This window comes from Hypanus sabinus, chromosome 5 (assembly GCF_030144855.1).
Source record: "Hypanus sabinus isolate sHypSab1 chromosome 5, sHypSab1.hap1, whole genome shotgun sequence".
NCBI classification, from domain to species: Eukaryota; Metazoa; Chordata; class Chondrichthyes; order Myliobatiformes; family Dasyatidae; genus Hypanus; species Hypanus sabinus.
The window spans coordinates 16,536,880-16,561,114 of record NC_082710.1 but is presented as its reverse complement, the minus strand read 5'-3'; the positions used below and the strand labels follow the sequence as shown (position 1 = coordinate 16,561,114).

The window sequence follows — 24,235 nt, the reverse complement described above, 5'->3', positions numbered from 1 at the left end:
TAAATACTGTGTAAAATAGTTGTTATATTGCATTGTTTAGGGAATAATGACGAAAAAAAGTCTGTACATGCTCGAACAACAAGTGCTGGAAGAGCACTTCCGGGTTTTCGTGATTCGAGGTTGGTTGAATTCGCAGATGTGGAATTTGCGGATAAGGAGGGCCGACTGTACTTGGATTTTCAGAAGGCCTTTGACAAGGTGCCACACATGAGGCTGCTTAGCAAGATAAGAGCCCGTGAAATTACAGGGAAGTTACTAGCATGGGTGGAACATTGGCTGATTGGCAGAAAAAAGTGGGAATAAAGGTTTCCTATTCTGGCTGGCTGCCAGTTACCAGTGGAGTTCCACTGGGCTTGGTGTTGGGACTGCTGCTTTTTAACAATGTATGTCAATGATTTGGACTATGGGATTAATGGATTTGTGACTAAATTTGCTGCTGATACAAAGACAGCTGGAGGAGCAGGTAGTGTTGAGGAAACAGAGTCTGCAGAGAGACTTAAATAGTTTAGAGGACTGGGCAAAGAAGTGGCAAATGAAATACGATGTTGGAATGTGTATGCTCGTGCACTTTGGTGGAAGAAATAAGCGAGCAGACTATTAGTTAGTTGGGGAGAGAATTCAAAATGTAGAGATGCAAAAGGACTTGAGAGTCCTTGTGCAGGATACCCTAAAGGTTAACTTTCAGGTTGATCAATGGTGAAGAAGGCGAATGCAATGCCAGCAATTCATTTCTAGAGGTATAGAATATAAGAGCAGGGATGTGATGATGAGGCCCTGTAAGGCACTCTTGAGATTGTGTGCAGTTTTGGGCTCCTTATATTAGAAAAGATGTGCTGAGATTGGAGAGGGTTAGAGAAAATTCACAAGAATGATTCCAGGAATGAAAGGGTTACCGTACGAGGAACATCTGCCAGGTCTTGGGCTGTATTCCCTGGAGTTCAGGAGAATGGGGGGGGGGGGGGGGGAATCTCATAGGAACACTCTGAATGTTAAAAGGCTTGAACAGATTAGTTATGGCAAGATTATTTCCCATAGTAGGGTAGTTTAGGATATGAGGGCATGATTTCAGGATTGAAGGACATCCATTTAGAGCAGAGATGTGGAGAAATTACTTTAGTCAGAGGGTGGTTAATCTGTAGAATTTGTTACCATGTGTGGCTGTGGAAGCCAAGACTGGGTGTATTTAAGGCTGTAGATAAGTTCTTGATTAGCCAGGGCATCAAAGGGTGTGGGAAGGCAGGGGAGTGGGGATGATTGGAAGAATTGGATCAGCCCAAGATTGAATGGTGGAGCAGACTCGATGGGCCGAATAGCCTCCTTCTGCTCCTATGTCTTATGGTCTTGAAATTTTAAATTTGTTTCTCTTCTCGTAATTGCTGTTCTGATGTTCCCAGCACTTTGACTCTTGGCCTGTACTCACTGGAGTTTAGAAGAATGAGGGGGCACTTATTGAATCAATCAAATATTGAAAGGCCTTGATGGAGCAGACGTGGAAAAGATGTTTCCTCTAGTGGGGGAGTCTAGGACCAGAGGGCACAGCCTCAGAATAGAGAGATGTCCATTTAGAACAGAGGTGAGTTGGGACTTATTTTGCCAGGCGTTGATGAATCTGTGAAATTTATTACTACAGATAGCTATGGAGGGCAAGTCATTCGGTATATCTAAAGCAGAGGTTGATAGGTTCTTGATTTGTCAGGGCATCAGAGGTTATGGGGAGAAGACAGTGAAATGGGGTTGAGAAGGATAATTCATCATGATGGAATGGTGGAGCAGACTCAGTGGGGCGTATAACTTAATTCTCCTCATGTGTCTTATGGTCCTTTGGCCTAATAAGTCCATGACAACCACAATGACCTCCCAATTTCCTGCTTTGGCTCGTATTCCTCTATGTCAAAGGTTCCCAACCTTATGCCATGGAGTCACAGGAGGGGTTCATGGACCCTAGGTTGGGAACCCCTGCTCTAAGCCTACCCCTCCACATATTTAACCCTTTTGTTTTAAAATTATACTATTGTGCCTGCCTCAACCATTTCCTCTGTGAGCTTGATCCATTTACTCACCACCCCCTGCGTGGAAAACCCTGCACTTAAATCCTTTTTAATCTTCCTACTGCCACCCTACATCTCTGGTGTGGTCTCCCATATCCTGGCAAAATTCTGTTACCGTCTGATCTGCTTTTTGTGATTTGAACATTTCTGTAAGTTTGCACTCCACCCTGCTCAGTACCTCTGCATTTGTAGAAATAAAGACCTAGCCTGGCCAACTTCGCCTTGTTTATAAACTCAACCCCTCATTTTTCCTAATACGGAGTGACCAAAACAGTCACAGTACTTGATATTTGGATTCATCAACAATTAGAAGTTGGGACTTTCACAACTGTAGTATAATGCCCCAATTCTGATACTCTTAGCCATGACTGATGAAGACCAGCATACTAAACATCATTTTTACCACTTAGAAAATGGCGTTTAGCATACTGTCCTTCATCTGTGTTTACCTGTGACGCCACTTTCAATGAGCAGTGCGCTTGGATTTGAGTTACTCTGTTTCATTACTTCCTAGTGTCCTGCCATTCATAGTATAAATCTTGACTTTGCAAAATGCATCATCTCACATTTCTACTCCAATTTTTATATTGTTTTAGAATTAAGTTGCATGATTTCAGCAATGTGAATCTTGCTGAAAATGCTGCAATTAAACATTTTACCAATGCGTAAATTTCAAAATTCCTTGTCTGGATCAAACTAAAGTATGTGATTTTAAAACCACCTTGGTGTTTTGCCTGCTATTCTCCACATTATCATTTCTCTTGCAGCTCATCATGAAGTATTCAAATACAAAGCCCATTTCCAGAAAAGTTGGGATATTTTCCAAAATGCAATAAAAACAAAAATCTGTGATATGTTAATTCACTTGAACCTTTATTTAACTGACAAAAGTACAAAGAAAAGATTTTCAATAGTTTTACTGACCAACTTAATTGTATTTTGTAAATATACACAAATTCAGAATTTGTCTCAGCGATGCATAGGGAAAAAATATAATTGGATGTACACTTCTTGAGGTAAAGCATGGGATTATATATTTTACTGTCTCATCCTGTCTCATACACAGCCACCATGTCTAATTGTTATTTAATAGCTAGGTGTAATTAAGTGTACAAATCAATTGATTTATCCTTAAAGTGTACAGTTACTGGCCAAATGAAAATGAAACCGTAGGTAAATTACTGAAGGATAAGCTGAATGTGTCTTGTTAAATGTCGTACTGCGAGCAGTTTGCTATTGACGCATAAAGAGAATACAATTGCATAGAGAGTTACAAGGGTATGTGCAGTATCAAGAGATTGAATTAGATCCAGATAGAAAGGATAAAAGCAGGTTGAAGGTGGGAGAAAAGATTGATCAAATTCTGAATGCAGTAATAGAAGCTAAAATTTTCAAGCAAAGTATGAGATTTCCTAAAGTGATGTTGGTAATGCTTTCGTTTCTGGATAAGCTTGTGTGGGTGATTGTCAATGAAAGGAAAAACTTACTTGTTTTACCACTTAAAGGTATGATTAATTCGAATAGATTACATTGATAAATTGCTACCAAAAGGACGTGCTATAATTGACATGTTGTTAAGTTTGAAATACTATAATGCCAAGTTAGTGATTTTTGGGTTTAGATCATTTACATTTAGCAAATGGCTTTGGATGTCAGTCAAATGGTAAAATGTATTGTGGATTCATTTTGGGACAATGCATTCCAAAAAGCTGTGGATCCCAGTCCAGATGCTGCTGGCATCTGAGGGATGGCTGCAAATCAGAAGGTGTGAAGTTTGTATGTAGTTTCAAAATGAAACATTGTCTATACTTTTTAATAATGGAATTGTCCTTTGTGTTTAACAAGCCCCTTGTTGGGTCAGCAGGCCTTTCCACCAAAAGTGTCTCCTTCATATGATGCCTGCTGTATCTTGTTTTGTCAAATAAAGAAGCTGCTTTATCTACCAGTAATTCTCTCTGGGAATTTTACTCACGCTACTACACGCCACATGGTTAGTTAATTTAAAATAGTCACTTCCAATAATATAGCTAACCTAAAAGTAGCTTTGTTATCCCTGATATAATCTGTTACCAGTTTTCAGTTGAAATATATCTGGACTTATCTCTGAAGTAAACTTTGGCATGGTGCTTACATTCAGGCTAGTAATTAAATATAGAGGTTGAGTATATTTTACTTCTACCATTCAGAATGCCAGTTATTAAGTAATTTTAAAATATCCCAAATGTTTCCATGTATCTTCAAAGGTAAAGTACTTGTTTTATTTAATGTTTGACCAAGTTATGAAAGATGATCTCAAGACCCACAGAAATCAGAGGCTGCTTAATTTAGTTGGAGACCAGAAACAAGAAGGATAAGTTGTTTTCAGGACTCAAGTGAGACATTTTTCTTAGAATTCTGAATCTTTGGAATCCTCGGTCTCTGAGGGCAGTAAGTGCTCAGCCATTTGGTACTTTTGAGACTGAGATGTGAGATTTTCATACATGAAGGGAATAATAATAACCAGCACTGATCTTTTTGATTGGTTATGTAGATAAAGGATCACAAGTCCTGATTCTTATGTTCTTGCATATAATAATAATGATGATGCAAATAGATTATCTTGCAATGCATCACAGGCAAAAAACACTGAGGGCAACTTTTTTTATTGTGGCCATTCCTTTGTATTTTATGATATGCTATTTCATATTGGACTGAGGAAGTCAGCAGCAGGCCACTAAAGCTTTTTGGTTATGCTTTAAAAAATTGAGGTGGAACAGTTAGCATAACAATATTACATTTGTTGGGGTTCAATTCCTGTCAGTGTCTGTAAGGAGCTTGTGGCTTCTCCCTGTGACAGCATAGGTTTCCTCCTGGTGTTGTGGTTTCCTCCCACATTAGAGACATATGGATTAGTATGTTTATTGATCACATGGATACAATTGGGCAGAATGGGCTCGCTCATTGGTACAGAAGGGCCTGTTTCTGTGCTGTATCTAAATTTGTGCGCTGTAAACTAAATTTAAATTAGAAGTTATGGGACTTGCACATGTAACCTGGCAACTATTCCACACTACTTTGAGTTGGGAGCTCCTATTTTTCCCCAATTTGTTAATTTGGAAATTTTAAAATAATTATTACCATAGGATTGCACTGTAAGTTCAACAAAAGTATGTATTTGTGACATAGCGTTAGTTGGCAAGGTGATAAATTGCAGTGATGCTTGCAGTGCAGTTTATTTAGTTTATTTACTTATTGGGTAGACTTGCCCAATGTTGATTCCTGCTGAAAACTCAAAGTTGTTTACAGATTCTGCCCTGGCCTGAAACGTCGGCTATATCTTTTTCCATAGATGCTATCTGGCCTGCTAAGTTCCTCCAGCATTTTGTGTGTGTTGTTTGGATTTCCAGCATCTGCAGATCATCTATTGTTTATAAAGTGTAGAACTTTTTCAGGATTTAAGGTTTAAGGAACTTGGTTTACTTGGTCCTTTGTTGGTCCTGGTCACTATGGATGCTGCGTCCCAGCTGTCTACATGATACGCAAGCAAAGACAGTACAATATGAAGAGCAAGCTGCTGTCCATGCAGCCGCTCTTCCTCTCATGCAGCTGATGTAGCCAAAGGAATGGCAGCAGCCGATACAGTCTAGCACTAGTGGTGTCGCAGGAAATGCCAATCAGTATTGAACTCAGCATGGAACTGCCTTGGGACTGCAGCTTCAGACTTTTCTTCTTAACTTATTCCTGAAACTTTTCCTGTCTTTTAAAAGTATAGCCGCATGCTTGAGATCAGAGTTTTCGTTCTAGATGAGCTGCCAATCATGGCTGACGAGCCCCACCTGCCCAAAGCAACTGGTTTTAAGATGTCATATACCTGCCTTTGTCCCTTCTCATTTCACTAGAAACTGTTCCACTGGTGTTAGTAGCTAAGCCACACATGAAAACTAGAAGCTGGTCTTGGTTGTCAGATGCTGTTAGAGATGCATGGCATTAGGAGCCATAGGTAGTGAGAGTTTATCCATGTTACCACCCCTGGTGGTAAAACCTCAAAGAACCTGAGTTTACTAGAATTCTAGTAAATCCTAGCTTACTTACAAATAGATGACCAGAAGAATTTTCCACTCTGGCTTTGGGTATTTATTAGTAGAGCTTGAAATTTAGGATTAATGTGTTTTACATATGTATGTGTTTGTGTATACATATGTATACAAACCTTATGCCATGTATGTGTGTGTTTTACACATATATACATGTGTGTATACATGTGTATACACACACATACATATACATATATAAGAAAACATACTGTTCAAGCCTAATTCATAGGTTACATTTTTTACTGGATTGAATCTTACCACAAAAACCTTTGTTTCTTCACAAAAGGAGATTTTCATCACAATTCTAAAGCCAGGTGTTTGTCAAGTCACTCTGTGAACAATGTTAAGGCAGCAGCACCCTCTAGTGTTTAGTACTTTAATAATGAAACTTAATTTCTCTGTTTTACAGTTAGCTGGGCTGCAAGCAAAGAAGGCAGATTGAATCAGAAAGATTTGATCTGTTTTAATTAATTCTTAGCCTACTAAATTTTTGCAGAAGTTGCCATTTAGCTTCCACTACACAATCAAGTCTTTCAGTCATTAGGGATAAACAGACTGTCAAAAGTTACCCAAGGATTTGGTTTCAGCAGTGACTTAGTTGTGTTTGGACTGTGGCAGTGATGCAACATGATATGAGATTGACCTATCTAGGTAAATCTAATGTTGTAAAAATGTTGACCTTTTCAGCTTCTAATGTTGTAAAAACATCATGACAGTAGAATTTCTAATGCCTGCCTTGCATTAATTAGAATTCTCTATTGAAGAATATAGTGCTTTAGGACAAGATCTGCACGGTAGTCTGCTTTTTAAAATGTAGGTTTGACATTGCTTTCCTAAAGGAGGCTGTTTAAATGTGATGTATGGGTAACTCATTTGTATTTGGGAAAGTAAACACATCTGTGGTTCTAACCAGTTGTGAATTTATCTTGTAACACATTGCACAAGTTTTTGGTATCCCATCAAATGCAGTATTAACCAAGACACTCATATGTAATAATAAAGTGGTGATCTGCTGTAATCAGTTCGGTGAAAACTGCTAGGTGAAGAATATTAGAAACTTAAACCAATGTTTCAATGATCCTGCAACAACTCATATTCAGGCAATTGCAGTGTATTCCATCACAACTGAAGGGCTTTCTAGGGTAGTGGGGTGGTTTTAGATGTCAGGATGATGGATGGTTGGAACAGAACATTCACTTATTTATCTGCTATATTAACCTTGACTTCTTTTACCTCTGATGGACCCCGGAGAGAGTAATGGTGGAAGATTCAGTGGTGGTCGTATCAATGAATGTAGTTGGAGTTAGGTTCAATAGGTACTTTTAATGTCAGAGAAATTTATACAGTATACATCCTGAAATTCTTTTTCTTCAGACATCTAGGAAGACAGAGGAGTGCTCCAAAGAATGAATGACAGTTAAATGTTATAACCCCAAAGCCCCCCCAACTCCCCTGCCCCATGCATAAGCTGAATTAAAGCATCAGTACCCCAAAGACTACTCGTTCACCTGGTATTCAACATACCACAGGCTCTCTTTCTCCCTCTAATAAGGGGAAAAAAGGTGTCCCTGTTTCACAGTGAGAGGGGAGACATAACAAAACAACTCGCTGATTTATGGTGTTAAAAGTCTATTGTGTTGCTTCTTCCGAGCTCTGTGGCCAAAGATCTTGGATCCCTGAGCACACGGCCAGTAGCCAGCTCACTACTTTCGATCTTCCCTGTACTGCCACGAAAATCTGGCACCCTGAAGGTGCGCTATTCTTCCAGGCCATACCCTCAGCATATCAAAAAGTGACAGGTTGTGAGGCCCTGAGAATGGGTCCCATTTCCGCAAAGAACCGAAGTCAGCATGTAACTCCAGGTCAGGGTCTTCAAAAGAACCTTGAAAGGGAAAGAAAGAGATATCAAATCAGATTCTGTCTGTGAAGCTGATTTGTTTTCTGGCATTTGTATGGAATGAACAGCAATCTAAGCCAAATATTTTCCAGGCTTGGCTGTTTATAGGTTACGTTTGCAGGATATTTCAGAATGTTGAGAATGTACCACAATTGTGGATTAATTCAAACCAGATGTTATCAAAGCATTGCTGCTCATAGGTATGAGTGGAATATATTCTGAATTCATGGAAGAGTTAAAGGTGAATTTCAATTTGGAATTAAGCATACAATTTTAGCACCATTGCCTGTGTCTTTTGTATGCAGTATGCAGTGGCTGTAGGCAAATTATTTCTGGATATTGCATGTAGAGGTTTGAATTGGTATCAGTAAGAGTCAGTATAAAGTGTCTGTGAGGAATCATCTGTTTTACACTTCTGGCTGAATTGATATTGCCTTTTTATATATTATACATCATTGACCATCAGAAAAGGCACAAGAGCGTACTACTTGGTTTCCCTTCAATAAGATCATGGCTCACCCAGTTTTTCTCAAGTCCGCTTTTTCTCCCTTTGTCCATAATTCTTAATTATAAACATTCATCTATTTAATCTTTGGGTATATTCAATATTCAGCCTCCACATCTTCCTGGAAAAAGGAATAACAAAAACTTTAATATTGTAGGAAACAAAACCCATTCCCATCTCAGTCTTAACTGTGTGACCACAATGATTCCCAATCTCTGAATGAAAACTCTCCTTATTCACCTAGATGAAATGTGCATCATTGGCCCCTCCCCTCCAAAATCAATGATATATGGTATGCATTATTTTTTTAAATATTGGGAATATAAATTTGAACATTCTGCTAAGCACATTGTTTCAGCACAGCACATTTGACATGAATATATAAAAAAAATTAGAAACCAGTCAAAGCAACAAGCAAAATGCAGGCAGCATCTATGGAAACGAATACAGTCGATGTTTTGGGCTGAGATAGGCAGGACTGGAGGAAAAAAAAGATGAGAGCTAAAAGTTGGGGGGAAGGGGAGGAATAAATACAAGGTGATGGGTGAAACGAAGGGAGTGGGGTGGGGTGAAGTAAAGACCAGGGAAGTTGAGAGGTGAAAGAGATACTGGGCCGGAGAAGGGGGAGTCCTAATAGGAGAGGACAGAAGGCCATGGAAGAAAGAAGAGGGGGAGGAGCACCAGAGAGACAATGGGCAGGCAAGGCTATGAGATGAGAGAGGGAAAAGGGGATTTGGAAATGTTGGGTGGGGGGGGGGGCACACGGGTTACCTCACACCCTAATGATATGCTAGTAGAAGAAACTATTACTGAAAATTCCTCTAGTTCCTCTAGTATAGGTGAGTGGTAGGAGAATCAACAGAGTTTACAGGCATTGAGGTTAGTGAAATATGTTGGGAAATAAGACTGATGATACTGCTCAGAGAGATGTCACAGGCATCACAAGCAAACAACCATCTCATATGTCAAAAGAAAATAATGAGAAATAGCTGTTTTCCCCTCTTGGAAAGCTGTTAGGTAGGTTATATAAGGCTCAGTGACCTGTGTTGCACTTTGCAAAATACCTTTAAGACTTAAGAGTTGAATGCATGGAGCATGATAATTGTAATTAATCTTGCACTTGGAATACTAAAGAATTTTTATGGCAGTTTCAAGCTGGATCCTTTTGATAGGCTCAAAGTGTGGCACATTGTAAAGAATTTAGAGATAACATTAAAATATGAACAGATAAATATTCACTTGGATATTTTCAAGATGATCCTGATAGTTATTTGATAGCACTCTGCAAAGCAGGAGGGAAATGATCTGTCATTTTTCAAAGTTTGTGACTAGCTGAATAGGTTGGAGGATTTTACATTTACTGGTTGGCCTTGTGCTGTAATAAAATTATAATTGTGATGATTGGCAGGCAGAAATGTTAACTGATTGCATCTAAAAACAATATTTGTACTATTTTGTTATATTTGGAGAAAATGGTATTTAAAATTGTACATAAAATAACAAAATTGGGGAATGTGCATTTTAAAATTGATTAGTTTCATTTCTCTTGATTGGCGAGTCCTGCCAGAGGTGGTGGTGGGGGGGGGGGGGCTTGGGGGAGAGCACCTTCATTTAACCACTGTCTTTCATTCTGTTATGCAAACTGTGGCATTAGTGATTCAGTCAAGTCATTAACATTCTACTGTGCTAAGGAACATTTTTAATATTTAACTTGTTCATTGAAAAGGAAATACTGAAAATGGTCAAATTTTTTTCCATCAATTAGCATCACATTCACTCTGTTATTGCCATCTGGTCACATCTTTCAGAACACAATGTATCAGAGTTGGAACCATCAGTCACTGAATGATCTCTAGTTGAAGAGCAGTGTGACGTCAGAATTATTTAGATGCTGTCAAATAATACTTTCATTTTATTTTGTTTTTATCTCTAACTTCATTGTTCTTTGCTACTACTGCTGAGTTCACCCAATCCTATAAGTGAGAAAATGGTATTCATATCTGGCCTCAAGCACCCCAGCTCAAGACTTAAAGCAGACTGAAAAGCTTGAGCATGTAGATATTAAAGTGGATGTTCTGGAGCTTTTGGATAGTATCAAGTTGGATAAATCACTGAGACGGGACGGGATGTACCCCAGTCTACTGTGGGGGGCGAGGGAAGAGGTTGCTGAGACTTTGGCGAGGATCTTTGCATCATCAATGAGGACGGGAGAGGTTTCGAGGGTTGCAGATGTTGTTCCCTTTTTCAAGAAAGGGAGTAGAGATAGCCCAGGAAATTATAGACCAGTGAGTCTTACTTCACTAGTTGATAAGTTGATGGAGAAGATGAGAGGCAGGATTTATGAACATTTGGAGAGGCATAATATGATTAGGAATAGTCAACATGGCTTTGTGAAAGGTGGGTCATGCTTTACGAGCCTGATTGAATTTTTTAAGGATGTGACTAAATACATTGATGAAGGTAGAGCAGTAGGTGTAGTGTATATGGATTTCAGCAAGGCATTTGACAAGGTACTCCATGCAGAGCTTATTGAGAAAGTCAGGAAGCATGGGATCCAAGGGGACATTGTGGATCCAGAATTGGCTTGCCCACAGAGTGGTTGTAGACAGGTCATATTCTGCATGGCGATCGGTCACCAGTGATGTGCCTCAGGGATCTGTTCTGGGACCCCTACTCTTCGCGAATTTTATAAAAGATCTGGGTGAAGAAGTGGAAGGATGGGTTGGAAGATTTGCTGATGACACAAAGGTTGGAGGTGTTGTGGATAGTGTGGAGGGTTATCAGAGGTTACAGCAGGACATTCATAGGATGCAAAACTGGGCTGAGAAGTGGCAGATGGTGTTCAACTCAAATAAGTGTGAGGTGGTTCATTTTGGTAGGTCCAATGTGATGACAGAATATAGTATTAATGGTAAGACGCTTGACAGTGTGGGGGATCTGAGGGATCTTGGGATCCGAGTCCATAGGACACTCAAAGCTGCTGCGCAGGTTGATTCTGTGGTTAAGAAAGCATACAGTGCATTGGCCTTCATCAATCGTGGGATTGAGTTTAGGATCTGAGAGGTAAAGTTGCAGTTATGTAGGACCCTGGTCAGACCCCATTTGGAGTACTGTGTACAGTTCTGGTCGCCTCACTATAGGAAGGATGTGGAAACTATAGAAAGAGTGCAGAGGAGATTTATAAGGATGTTGCCTGGATTGGGGAGCATGTCTTATGAGAATGGGTTGAGTGAACTCGGCCTTTTTTCCTTGGTATTGATGGTGTGGATAGTCAGAGGCTTTTTCCCAGGGCTGAAATGATTACATGGCTGAAATGTCCATGAGAGAGCACAGTTTTAAGGTGCTTGGAAGCAGGTACAGAGGAGATGTCGGGTAAATTTTTTATGCAGAGACTGGTGAGTACGTGTCAGTGACGGTGGTGGAGGTGGGTACGATAGGGTTTTTTAAGAGACTCCTGGACAGATACATGGAGCTCAGAAAAATGGAGGGCTATGGGTAACCCTAGGTTACCCATAAAAGGGAACATGTTCGGCTCAGCTTTAGAGGCCTGGACACGCACAGTTTTAATAATAAGGAATTTATTTACAAGGGGAAGTTGGGTCAACACAAGCAACTACAATACACAGGAAGCGGTGTGAGGACAGAGTACGGTTACACAAACGAAGAACAAGGGAAAAGCACTACGACAACTACCCCCCCTTGACCTTGGATAGCTGCGGCTCCCTTACCAGAACAAACGATAGACCTTCCCAAACATAAATCAATGCACTTACCTTCAATGAGGTGGTCTGTAAGAGAGACCAAGCCAGGCACAAGTCTCACCTTTTATAGCAAGGGGCTGGGTGAGATAATCCAATTAAGGTGACCAATAATTTAGATGTGCATTGATTAGTTGGGAGGGACCAAATGTTGATCGGCATGTGGTGTGTCTTCTGACCAGCCAGGTGGCAGTGCGTCTATCACGTGGCCGGTATCTCTGGATACACTGTGTTTCTATCCCACTGTTGGTGTCTAATCCCTACTCTGGGATTCTCTTCTGAGACTTTCTACTTCTATAACTTTGTCCTTTCAAGGTGCCTAGCCTTTCAGCACCCTTTATAGTTGTCTGGTGTAACTTTGGTTTCTTTGGGAAGTTAACAGACTGAAACCCCATAAGATTATGGTATGGTTCCATATTTCTGTAGGCAACTTGCAGGAAGAAAAAAAGAATATTTCAAAATATTAAACTTAATTCAGTTACAGCGAAGATTTAATCATTTGTGCTTAATTTTTCTTTTAGCCAATCTGACAAAGAGTCAGGCTCAAGTTCTGAGAGCAGCAGTGATGGAAGCAGCAGCCAATCTGATAGCAATGACTCTAGTGACTCTGACAGTGGTTCAGACTCTGCCAGCCAATCTGATTCTGATTCATCGGGTTCTGAAAGTAATGCATCTTCTAGAGGAAAGAGACCAATTGAAAATAAAGTCCTTAAAACGGATGGAGCAGAGGTAAATGAAACAAATATGCTAGTGAATACTTCATATTAAACTGGAGTATGTAATGCTAGATTTGAAATGAATTTGAAGAAATATTTCTTGATTTGATGTTGCAATTTATGTATCTCAATCATTGGAATTCCTTGAGCTATCGCAGTTATTTATTAAATGGCAAAAGGCAGCATACACAAAATATATAATTTCCCTGCCCAGTAATTTGTAGTAACTGATGAGCTATAGTAACTAGTAAAAAAGCCAGGTAACTCTTGTATAGGCAGCTGCAGAAAAGTTAATTTATCTTGAAGAGTTACCAGATAGTTTGCATTAGGCAGACATGATTTTTGGTAATATTAGCTCGTTAAAGTGTGGGTGACCATCGTAAGTTTTAACTGTTGACATGCTCTTGGTCTATGTTGCAGTTTTGGAAATCAAATCCAAGTATTTTGGCTGTGCAGAGATCTGGAATGTTAAGAAAACAACAACTACAACAACAGCAACTTTCTTCAAACAACAGTTCAGAGGTTTGTCATTTGATTAAAATACTCCCTGCGAGACCTCTATTAAATATAACAGGCAATTGCTAAGTGTGCTAAGTCACCCAGCACTGGTATTTAACAAGGAAAACCAGGGCATTTTACCCTCTAGTCACTTTCAGTGGTACAGGTTTTGAGCGTTCCCAGACTCAAATAACACATAAAACCTAAAATAACGCTAACATATAGTAAAAGCAGGAATGATATGATAACTATACACCCTATATAAAATAGAATATTATAAGTACGGTGTAGTTTGACTTATCAAACTCAGGAAGATAGCAAGCCAAAATCGATTTGGAGAAAAAAAAAGTCGGCAAGTACACGCTGCCCGCACAAGGCTTCACAGTCATTGTAATCTTTCTCGGATAAACATATGTATAAAGCAGGCATCTTTTTTTCGTAAAAGTGAAAATCCTCTTTGGTTAGGGAAAACAGGTACTAATGTAGGTCTTTTGTAACAGCGAGTTGTCGTAAAGCGAACGTATGAAAAATGGGGGACACCTGTAGTTGTATTTTATCATGCGTGCAATTAAATTTATTAAGTGGTTCTACAATACAGAACCTGATGTATCATCCCTAGATTTACAAGTATTCAGTAGAAACTTCATTTTTACACAAACAAAGGTTGCATCTTGAAATATTTTAAGTAAACCAAGTCATGCTCTTCACGTCAGTAATTCTGGTAGACAGGTACTCTGTAACTGATATATGAATAAAGTGTTTTATTTCTGAAGCCTAGTTATATTTGGGACTTTGGTAATCTGGCACCCTTGGGAGTTTGGTAGAGCTGAACTGGTAGATTTTCCAGACTATTAATAGCCCAACACCCTTCTAATTCATTTTTTGCATATTGTACAGTTTTAGAATAAATATCATGTAGTAGTATAATACTTCCAGTGTGATAAATAATAAGCAGCAGTATTCTATAAAATTTCCAGAGAATCTAATAGCTTTAAAGGGACACTGGACAATGGATAATAGTGATTTCAAAGGGAGTGCCCAGTGCCCAAACAAATATACAGGGATTGGGGGAAACTACTTCTGATGAACCTCATGCCGAAACATCCAGATCGTTCTTTTAATTTGATAGTAAGTTATCAGCTTTACTGAATTATGTAAGTCACTAATCAATACAAAAGCATTGATCAGCACTTTGTTGTGGGCCTTAACATTAAATACATAAACTGTAGCTAGGTTTGATGTTATAAACCTGAGAGACTCTGCTGTTGCTGGAAATCCAAAGCAATACATTCAGAATGCTAGAGGAGCTCAGCAGGTTAGGTAGTGTATATGGAAATAAATAAACAGTTGACATTTCAGGCTGCCACCCTCCTTCAGGACTGGAAAGGAAGGGCAAAAATTCCAGAATTAAATGGTGGGGGGTGGGAGGTGAAAAAGTATATTTGTTCATATACAAATTTGATCTCTTGAATAACATAAAATCACTTGCATACCACTTTTTAATAGTATGTGTTGAAACTTTGGAAGCATTTCTTTAGTGAAAAGATTCATTATTAGTATTCAGAATTGTTTGCAGTAATTTTTGTTTTTATATATGTTGATATGTTAAATATTATTTGTATTGCTTTGATACTTCAGGAGGAATCATCAAGCAGTGAAGATTCTGATGAAGACTCATCTTCAGAGGACACAGCTAGACATGTGAAACGTAGAGAGTAAGTTTATTTATTTTGACTACTTGCACCAGAGGAAAAGGATGTTCAATATAACATAGAAATACAGTAGTGTCAGCATGAGTTATGCTGTCTGATGGCCTTGTGGAAGAAGCTGTCCCAGAGCCTGTTGGTCCTGGCCTTTATGCTGCAGTACTGTTTCCCAGATGGTAGCAGCTGGATCAGTTTGTGTTTGATGTGACTCGGCTTCCCAATGATCCTTTGGGCCTTTTTTTACATACCTATCTTTGTAAATGTCCTGAATAGTGGGAAGTTCACATCAACAGATGTGCTGAGCAGTCCTCAACACTCAGTCCTGAGATTGAGGGAAATACATTTTTCATACCAGGCAGTGATGCAGCCAGTCAGGGTGCTCTCAATTGTGCCCCATAGAAAGTTCTTAGGATTTGGGAGCCCACACCAAATTTTTTCAACTTTATGAGGTGAAAGAGATGCTGTTGTGCCTTTTTCACCATACAGCTGGTAAGTGCAGACCACATGTGATCCTTGGTGCTGTTTATGCTGAGGAACTTAAAGCTGTTCACCCTTTCAACCCCAGGTCCATTGCTATCAATAGGGGCTAGCCTGTCTCCATTCGTCCTGTAGTCCACAACCAGCTCCTTTGTTTTTGTGACATTGAGGGAGAGGTTGTTTTCTTGACACCAAACATTTCTGTTGGGGGTGTGGGATCCAAACTGCTCTTGGTACTGACCCACAGGTGATGAGGGAGGTTCTTTAGGTTAGTGGGCTTGCTTTACGTAATAGTGAAATAATGTCATTAGTGTCCTTCTTAACTCTCTAGTGAAGACTGGCAGATGTCTGGCTCCGGTTCTGAGGAGGAAGATTTTCGAGAGAAGAGTACCTCAGGAGACAGTGAGTCTGACTACCAGCCCAACAACAAAGTAAAAAGCAGGAAGCCTCAGTGCAGGTACAGATTTAAGGAATTTAAAATGAGAGATTAGCTGAATCTTGCAAACTTAATAAGCACTTTTAGTAATTTTTTTGTTATCATGATCTTCATTGAAGCTATATTAATATTTTATTATGAATTCAAAAACTGGGTATATTATTGACTGATACGATCACTTTTTGCAGGCTGCCCCACTTTATCAATATGTGAGTATGAATACCAAATGTGGGCTTGATTTGAGTTGGATATCCTGCTCTTTCTTTTAGCTAGTTAGTTTTCAAAGACAGGTTATTGTCATGCACAAGTAAATTATTGCATTGGTACCCTAAAACACTTGCAGCAGCAATAGAGACACAATATTCACAAGACAAATATAAATTATGCAAAACTATCCAAGAAAGAACACAATTAGAATAAAGAAAACAAATGTGGAAAAGGTTCTAAGGGCTATGGAGGTAGTGTCTGGGTTAAGAGAAAACTAATGAACTAATACAACATTAAAATGTGTATAGTCAGTGCCTAGTTGTAATGAAATGTTTGTAGATCAGCAATAAAGAAGGTGCTGATTCCTTTAGTTATAGAGCAGAATGTACTGGTGGAACATTTGGGAAGGGTGATCTTAGAAAAAGTTAAAACCTGAATAAGATACTTTACTAGAATTCATATATTAAGTAGAATTTTCTCAAAGGCGTAATTTAAATATTTCATTGTTAGCTTTTTTACGAAGAATAGTTCAGCGACTTCTACTCTGCTAATTGCATCCAGTTGCTCAAAGTTATTGGCAATACTGGAGGACGTTTGTTTAAAGTGAGTGCAGGAAAGATTAGGGGAGATGTCAGATTTTTTTTTTACATGGAGAGGGGGTTATCTGGGATACACTGTTTGGGTGGTGGTAGAGGCTGATATAAAAAGGACATCTAGGAACTCCTAGGTAGACACATGGATGTTACAGGCAAGGTTGGATTGATCATAGAGCAGATTAAAAAGTTAGCATAACGTCATGGCCTGAAGAGCCTTTAAGATTTATGTTCTAAGCTGTGTATATACTCCAAACTACATTAAGATGCTGTTTTGGACCATATCCAAAACATTTTTCCTGAGATCAATAGCACCCATAGCTTAAGCTACCTTTCTACCTCATCTTTTTCCAGCTACACAGATATCCTCTCTCACACATTATTTCACTTAATGACCAAAGCTCAAGAAAACTGAATAGTTAATTGTATGAGAAAGAAATGTATTGATAAGTGGGGAAATGTTATGTGCATGATGACATTATCTTTCTGGATTAACTGGGTGCTTTAGCAGGTTTTGACTTTGCAATGAATGGATATGCACAACATTGAAATGCAACAGCCTCCCCAAGCATTCATTTTAAAATCAGTGTTGTTCAGTTTTTCTTTGGCCTTGAATTGACAGGAAATAATACAGCTGCAAACTTTAAGTTGTAATTTTGTTAAAGGGCCAAGACAAAAAAGGTGAAGAAGGGGAAGGGACTGAAGAGACCAGTTGAATCATCAGATGAAGATGATGATGACGATGATGAGCATAAGAGGAGTTCTCGTCGTCAGGCAACAGTAAATGTCAGCTATAAGGAAGATGAAGATGCTAAAACGGATTCTGATGATTTGCTTGAAATCTGTGGGGAGGATCTCCCTCCTCCCCCAGAAGAAGAAGAAGAATTTGAAACATTAGAGAGGGTAATGGAATCGCGAACGGGAAGGAAAGGAGGTAGGTTCAAAGACCTGGTAAAATATCACTTAATAGGGACACATACTAAACAGCAAATTGAAACATGCAAGACTATTTTACCAATACAATTTTGAACAATTTGAGCATTGTCTGATATAAGCTCTACGATCTATGTACCTTCCTTCATGAATTTTAGATTATGTTCCACCTTTTGTGAAAGATATTTTTCAATATGGCAAAATGTATTGAAAACTTGATTACACTAATTGAAGTAAGTCCTAATAAAACATTGCAACTTTGAAGCACAAACAAGAGTGTGCCCACCAACTGAAAATTTTATCAGGTCTCTTTGATACACTGATAACTAACTGAACTTGGCATAATTTCTGGGAATGAGAATGTTGAATAAATCAGCTCCAATAGGACATTACTGCATGTTTATGAGCTGTAATGTGCTCTCACTGACCAAATGACTGTAAATAATGTAGCTATTTTCAGCAAGCTGTCTGCCCACATTTAGTGAGCTAATTAATGTTGATAATTTGTTTTCTGGTATTTGATTGTAAAAATATTTTTCTCCTGGTCCAAGAGCACTGAGATTTTGTGGAGTAGTACCAAATCAGGCTTCATTATACTTTTCATATTGCCAATAATTGATGCATATATATGGAAATATCCATAAAGAAAGCTTCCTTTATTCCCTTGATGAATTTAGTAATAACTTGTTATGTTAAGGCATTGAGTACTTTCAATGTCTTGATCATTTTGAGAGGTTGACCTACACCTGTATTTGGGTTTGTTATATTGCTTGCAGGTGGTAGGTGCAGTCAAACAAGCTCTCAATTTCCAAAAAAGGCAGTGGTGCACTTATTTCTGGATGATGCTTATGGAATGAGATTGATTTTGCAGTGTTACAGTTCTCAGTTAAACTTATTTACCAAGATTTTATGTAGGTGATAAATACTCAGTTAAATACTAATGTATAATGAATTTTCCATCAAAACAATGAATAGAAAGTCATCCAACTGAAAATTAAATTAAAACTAAGATTCTGCTTAACATTTTATATTATTTAATACTGTTTAGCAACTGGTGCAGCCACTACTACCTATGCAGTAGAGGCTGAGGGTGACCCCAATGGTGGTTTTGACCCATTGAGGGAGGTTGGAGAGCACCAGTATCTGATTAAATGGAAGGGATGGTCTCACCTTCACAACACCTGGGAAAGTGAAGAAACGCTTTTGCAGCAGAATACAAAAGGAATGAAGAAATTGGAGAACTATAAGAAAAAGGAGGAGGAAACCAAACGATGGTATGTAGTTCAGTTGAGATTATTGTTACAAAATGTGATATGCAACTTTCTGAAACCACATAGATATCTTTACATCATTTTGCTCTTTTGCATCTGCACATTTCATTTATACCTAGCATTTAAATTGGACCCAGACCCCTTTAAAGTGACAGTGGATTATAAGGCTGGTATTAATGGGCATCCATGAGAAATTGGATTGCAGGGAATGGGATTGATCTGATTGCTAGCTTCTCTATTCTAAGGTAATGTGAATAGGATGCAAGTTTTCAAGGTAGAGAAACTGGCTTTTGTTAAGTATGGAATTGCTAACATGGTAATCGTAAGCAAAATTGTAATATCAAATCTCCCACTCATTAGAGTTCAGGAAAAATCTTCAATGTAAACCAGGGGTTCCCAACTTTTTTATGCTGTGGACCCCTACCATTAACTGAGAGGTCCATGGACCCTAGGTTGGGAACAAAGATTTTCTAAACACTGCTTCTGCCTGGGAAAACTTGGGTGGTATTTGAATATGTTCACTGCCAGGTTAACTTGAAAATATTGATGCCAATTTTGGGAAAAGAATAAGGTTTCCCTTTCAGCTGAGAACCAGTGTCACCTGCTTGCTTTAAATAAAAACAGCATATTCCATAGATGCTGCCTGGCCAGCTGAGTTCCTCCAGTATTTTGTGTGTATTTTTTCATGGGTGTTCATTTTTGCCAAAGGAGTTTTAAAAAGAAAGTAATAAATTTATTTAATATCTGTTCCTTGAGTATTTTTGACACTGTTCTCATCTATTAGCATATTATTGTTGTGCAAAATTGTGTAGGTAATGGCCAGTTATACCCTAGCTCACACTGTCTCCTTGATGTTCATAGGAACTGGAACTTAAAAACAATCTGTGGGAATCTGTATTATCTTTATTAGAACTGATAATAATTATCAAAATTTCCATATCAAAACATGAAATCCTTAAATTGCTGATATTTTCAAATAGTCATTAGAGTAGACATTTGTAGTCATTTTGATTTTACCAATAAAACTCAAAGCAGTAGTATAACTTCAGAGATCTGTTTTGGAAGAGAACAATATAAAAAAATTATAACTAGGAAATCATTTCCAAACAGAGGTTCAGCTCTTTAGCCATGAAGTCCATATTTCTGTAATTGCTGTATTTTGGATGGTCAGTCTTTTCCCCTGGATTGTGGAGTCCAAAAGTAGAGGTCACAGATACAAGATAAAGGGAGAAATATAAGAGAGCTGAGGCGTAGCTGTTACTACTGTTTGTTTATACTTAAATATTTTGAAACTTAAAAATATATTTAAATTTATAGGTTGAAAACTGCATCGCCTGAAGATATCGAATACTTGAACTGTCAACAGGAATTGGTGGATGATTTGCACAGGCAGTATCAGTTGGTGGAACGAATAATTGGTAAGAGTGTGTAAATATTCTTTTGACCTCAAGTATAATATATGTAGGATTTATTATTTCAGCTTGTTTTCTATAAACATCAACTTGCTTCAGTCAAATAGGAGCTGTATCAAAATGCTCTTGAGTTTGTTTGCTGCAGTGTATTATATAAAACTTTCATAGGCACCTGTCAGAATATTTCCATTGCTTTAAAGAAAGGAATAAAGCTTTGTTTTCCCTTGATTTATTTTTTTTTTTGGTGATCATCTTAAGCAACATTAGGTTGTAGTGAATGGTTACTGTTAAAGTATGATTTTAGCTACTGAGGGCTTTTCTTTGATCTCTATTTTACTATGACTTCTACCAATGCTGACTTGATGCCAAAGATTTTTGCCTGTCATTGTGAATTGTGTTCTTAATTATGTAAAGACTGATGTCCAGAACTGTAAGACATCTTTAAACGCAAATGAATGTCAGCAACAGCTTATTTGAATAGATTTTGCTTGTTGATAACTTGAATCTTCACTTCACTGATAACTGGAGGCCGGAGATGTTCTGTTCTGGAGAATTGTTGCAGTATTGGATAAATGTTAGTATACTAGGCCAGCTAAACAAAATGAGCAGTTAATTCTGGAATTGCAGGCCAGCTGAAAGCAAGATAATTTTTATCAGAAAATAATTTGCAAGCAACATATGATCATAGTTTTTTCAAATCAATCGATCTTTGTGGAAAATATTTGACAGCTTTTCTGTCAAATACGATAGGCTTGGAGCAGCTGATTATGTGCTTGCAAGATTACTTCAGAGATCTCAGTGTAATTTAAGCAGACGTGACCTTTTATTGGTAATATCTATTTCAGCTGGTTCATCTTTACTATTGTTAATACTGTACTTGTATCTTATATCCTTTGAGGATTCTTAATAAGTTTTTCACATCTGTTTTAAAATTATATTTTTTCAATGCTTTTGGCGTCATTGACAAAACCAGGAACTTTTGTAGGGAATTTTTTCAAAGTGGGTTTTAAATCTCTCCTTCAAAAAGTTGTACTTGCATGTTTGAAGTGTTCATGTTTAGTTGAAAGTGTCCAAATAGAATTTATATTTTAATCTGAGTTATTTGTGGTTTAATATAAAATATAGACAAGTGTGAGGTATTGCACTTTGGAAGGAAAAACCAAAGTAGAGCATACAAAGTAAATGGTAGGGTACTGAGGAGTGCAGTAGAACAGAGGGATCTGGGAATACAGATACAAAATTCCCTAAAAGTGGTGTCACAGGTAGATAGGGTAGTAAAGAAAGCATTTGGTACATTGGCCTTTATAAATCAAAGTATTGAGTATAAGAGTTGGAATGTTATGGTGAGGTTGTGTAAGACATTGGTGAGGTCGAATTTGGAGTATTGTGTGCAGTTTTGATCACCGAATTACAGGAAGTATATTAATAAGGTTGAAAGAATGCAGAGAAGGTTTACAAGGCTGTTGCCGGGACTTGAGAAGCTGAGTTACAGAGAAAGGTAGAATAGGTTAGGACTTTAATCCCTGGAGTGTAGAAGAATGAGGGGAGACTTGATAGAGGTATATAAAATTATGATGGGTATAGATAGAGTGAATGTAAGCCGGCTTTTTCCACTGAGGCCAGGGAAGAAAAAAACCAGAGGACATGGGTTAAGGGTGAAGGGGGAAAAGTTTAAAGGGAACATTGGGGGGGCTTCTTCACGCAGAGAGTGGTGGGAGTGTGGAAATGAGCTGCCAGATGAAGTGGTGAATGCAGGCTCACTTTTGACATTTAAGAAAAACTTGAACAGGTATATGGATGAGAGGGGTTTGGAGGGATATGGCCCAGGTGCAGGTCAGTGGGACTAGGCAGAAAAATGGTTCGGCACTGCCAAGAAGGGCCAAAAGGGCTGTTACTGTGCTGTAATGTTCTGTGGTTCCATTACTTACAAGGGATATTGAGGATTTGGTCAAGAAAAATAAGGCATATATTAAATAATGGCAGCTGGCATTAAGTGTATCCTTTGAAGAGTGCAAGGTATGCTGAAGTACATTTAATAATGAAATTAGGGGGCAGAAAAAGGCTTTGAGATATCTATGGCAGATAAGATGGAGGAGAATCCTAAAAGATTCTACAAACATACTAGCAGTAACAGGGTAGTTATGGAGAGTGTAGCCTCCCAGGGGGTAGATCCTCTTACGGATCAACATAATTTATTGTGGATGAGGGTTGATGGCCGACAAGGTGATGTATGTTGGGAAATTTAACCAGGGCATGATGTACACAGTGAATGGCAGAGCTCTCAGGAGTTGTTGGATAATATAGCATGAAAAAAGCCCCTTCGGCACAACTGGTCCTTGCCAACCATGGCATCTTGCTTGGTAGTCTTAGTTGCCTCCATTTGGCCCATAACTCTCCGTCCTTGTCCATGTATCTATTCAAATGTGTGTTGCAGTTGTATCTCGCCATCTTGTCTAGTTCTCATCCTCAACAATTTCTCCTTTGGTTCTTACCACGTTTCTCCCAACTCAAGGGGTAGCCATGGGCCTTGGCTATGCCTGCCTTTTCATTGGTGACATTGAACAGTCCATGTTGCAACACTGCCCTAGTAATGTTCCTCAACTCTTCCTGTGAAACATTGACATCAGTGCTGCTTCATGCACCCATGCTGAGCTCATCAATTTCATCAACTGTGCCCCCAACTTCCACCCTGCCCTTAAATTCAGTTGGGCTAATTCTGTCACCTCTCTCCCCTTTCTTGATCTTTGGAGACAAACTGTCTGTTGTTTTATTTTATAAACTTACCAATTCCCACTGCTATTATGCTATTATATAACATTATACTGTGTCTCACCCTGTCTCTTGTAAAAATGTTCTTCCCCTTTTTCAGTTCCTTCATCTCCTCTGTATCTGTTCCCATAATGAGACTTTCCAGGATATCAGATGTCCTCCTCCAAAGAATGGGGTTTCCCTTCCTCCACCATTTAATGGTGCCCTCACCCGCATCTTCTCCATTTCTTGGCCATCCACAATCACCCCCATCTTCCCACTGCCTTAAGAGGGGTAGAGTTCCTCATCTTCACTTACCATCCCACGAGCCTCTACATTAAATACATCACTTTCTGCAACTTTTGCTTTATTCAGTGGGATCCTACCACTAAACACATCTCTACCTTCTCCATTTTCTGTTGGGAATTCTCTGTCTATGATTCTCTTGATCATTCATCCTTCCCCAGTGATCTCCCTCCTGGGACATATCCCTGCAAGTGACAGAAATGCAGCACCTACCTGTTCACCTCCTCTCTTAACACCCAAACAATCCTCCTTCCAGGCGAGGCAACACTTCACCTGCGACTCTGTTGGGGTCGTCGATCATAAATAGTGGTGCCATTGTGGCCTCTACACTGGTGAGACCAGATGTGTATTGGAAGACTGCTGTGCCCAGCATCTCTGCTCCATCTGACAAAAGCAGAATTTCTCAGCCATTTTAATTCCAGTTCTGACATGGCACTCCATTGCCTTCTCTTTTGTCACAATGAGGCCACTCTCAGGGTGGGGGAGCAAGGCCTCGTATTCCGTCTAGGTAGTCTCTGACCTGACCACATAAATATCGATTTCTTCCAGTAATTTTTTTTTCCTCCTACTTCCCTTTCTAGTCCTCACTCTAGTTTCTTGCTCTTCTCTTCACATGCCTATTACTTCTCCTTTGTGCTCCTCCTCCTCTCT

The 24,235-nt window shown here is 38.8% G+C and overlaps 1 protein-coding gene across 2 annotated transcripts in view; it reads left to right on the top strand.

Moving 5' to 3' along the window:
• chd1 (chromodomain helicase DNA binding protein 1) overlaps window positions 1-24,235 on the top strand; it is a 115,421-nt gene that overhangs the window by 35,476 nt on the left and 55,710 nt on the right. For both annotated transcript variants that reach the window (XM_059969453.1, XM_059969454.1), the window contains exons 3-9: window positions 12,803-13,010; window positions 13,418-13,519; window positions 15,134-15,210; window positions 16,010-16,135; window positions 17,580-17,848; window positions 18,896-19,121; window positions 20,436-20,536. In XM_059969453.1, the coding sequence (XP_059825436.1) occupies window positions 12,803-13,010; window positions 13,418-13,519; window positions 15,134-15,210; window positions 16,010-16,135; window positions 17,580-17,848; window positions 18,896-19,121; window positions 20,436-20,536 (1,109 nt within the window). The remainder of the gene's footprint in view (window positions 1-12,802; window positions 13,011-13,417; window positions 13,520-15,133; window positions 15,211-16,009; window positions 16,136-17,579; window positions 17,849-18,895; window positions 19,122-20,435; window positions 20,537-24,235) is intronic.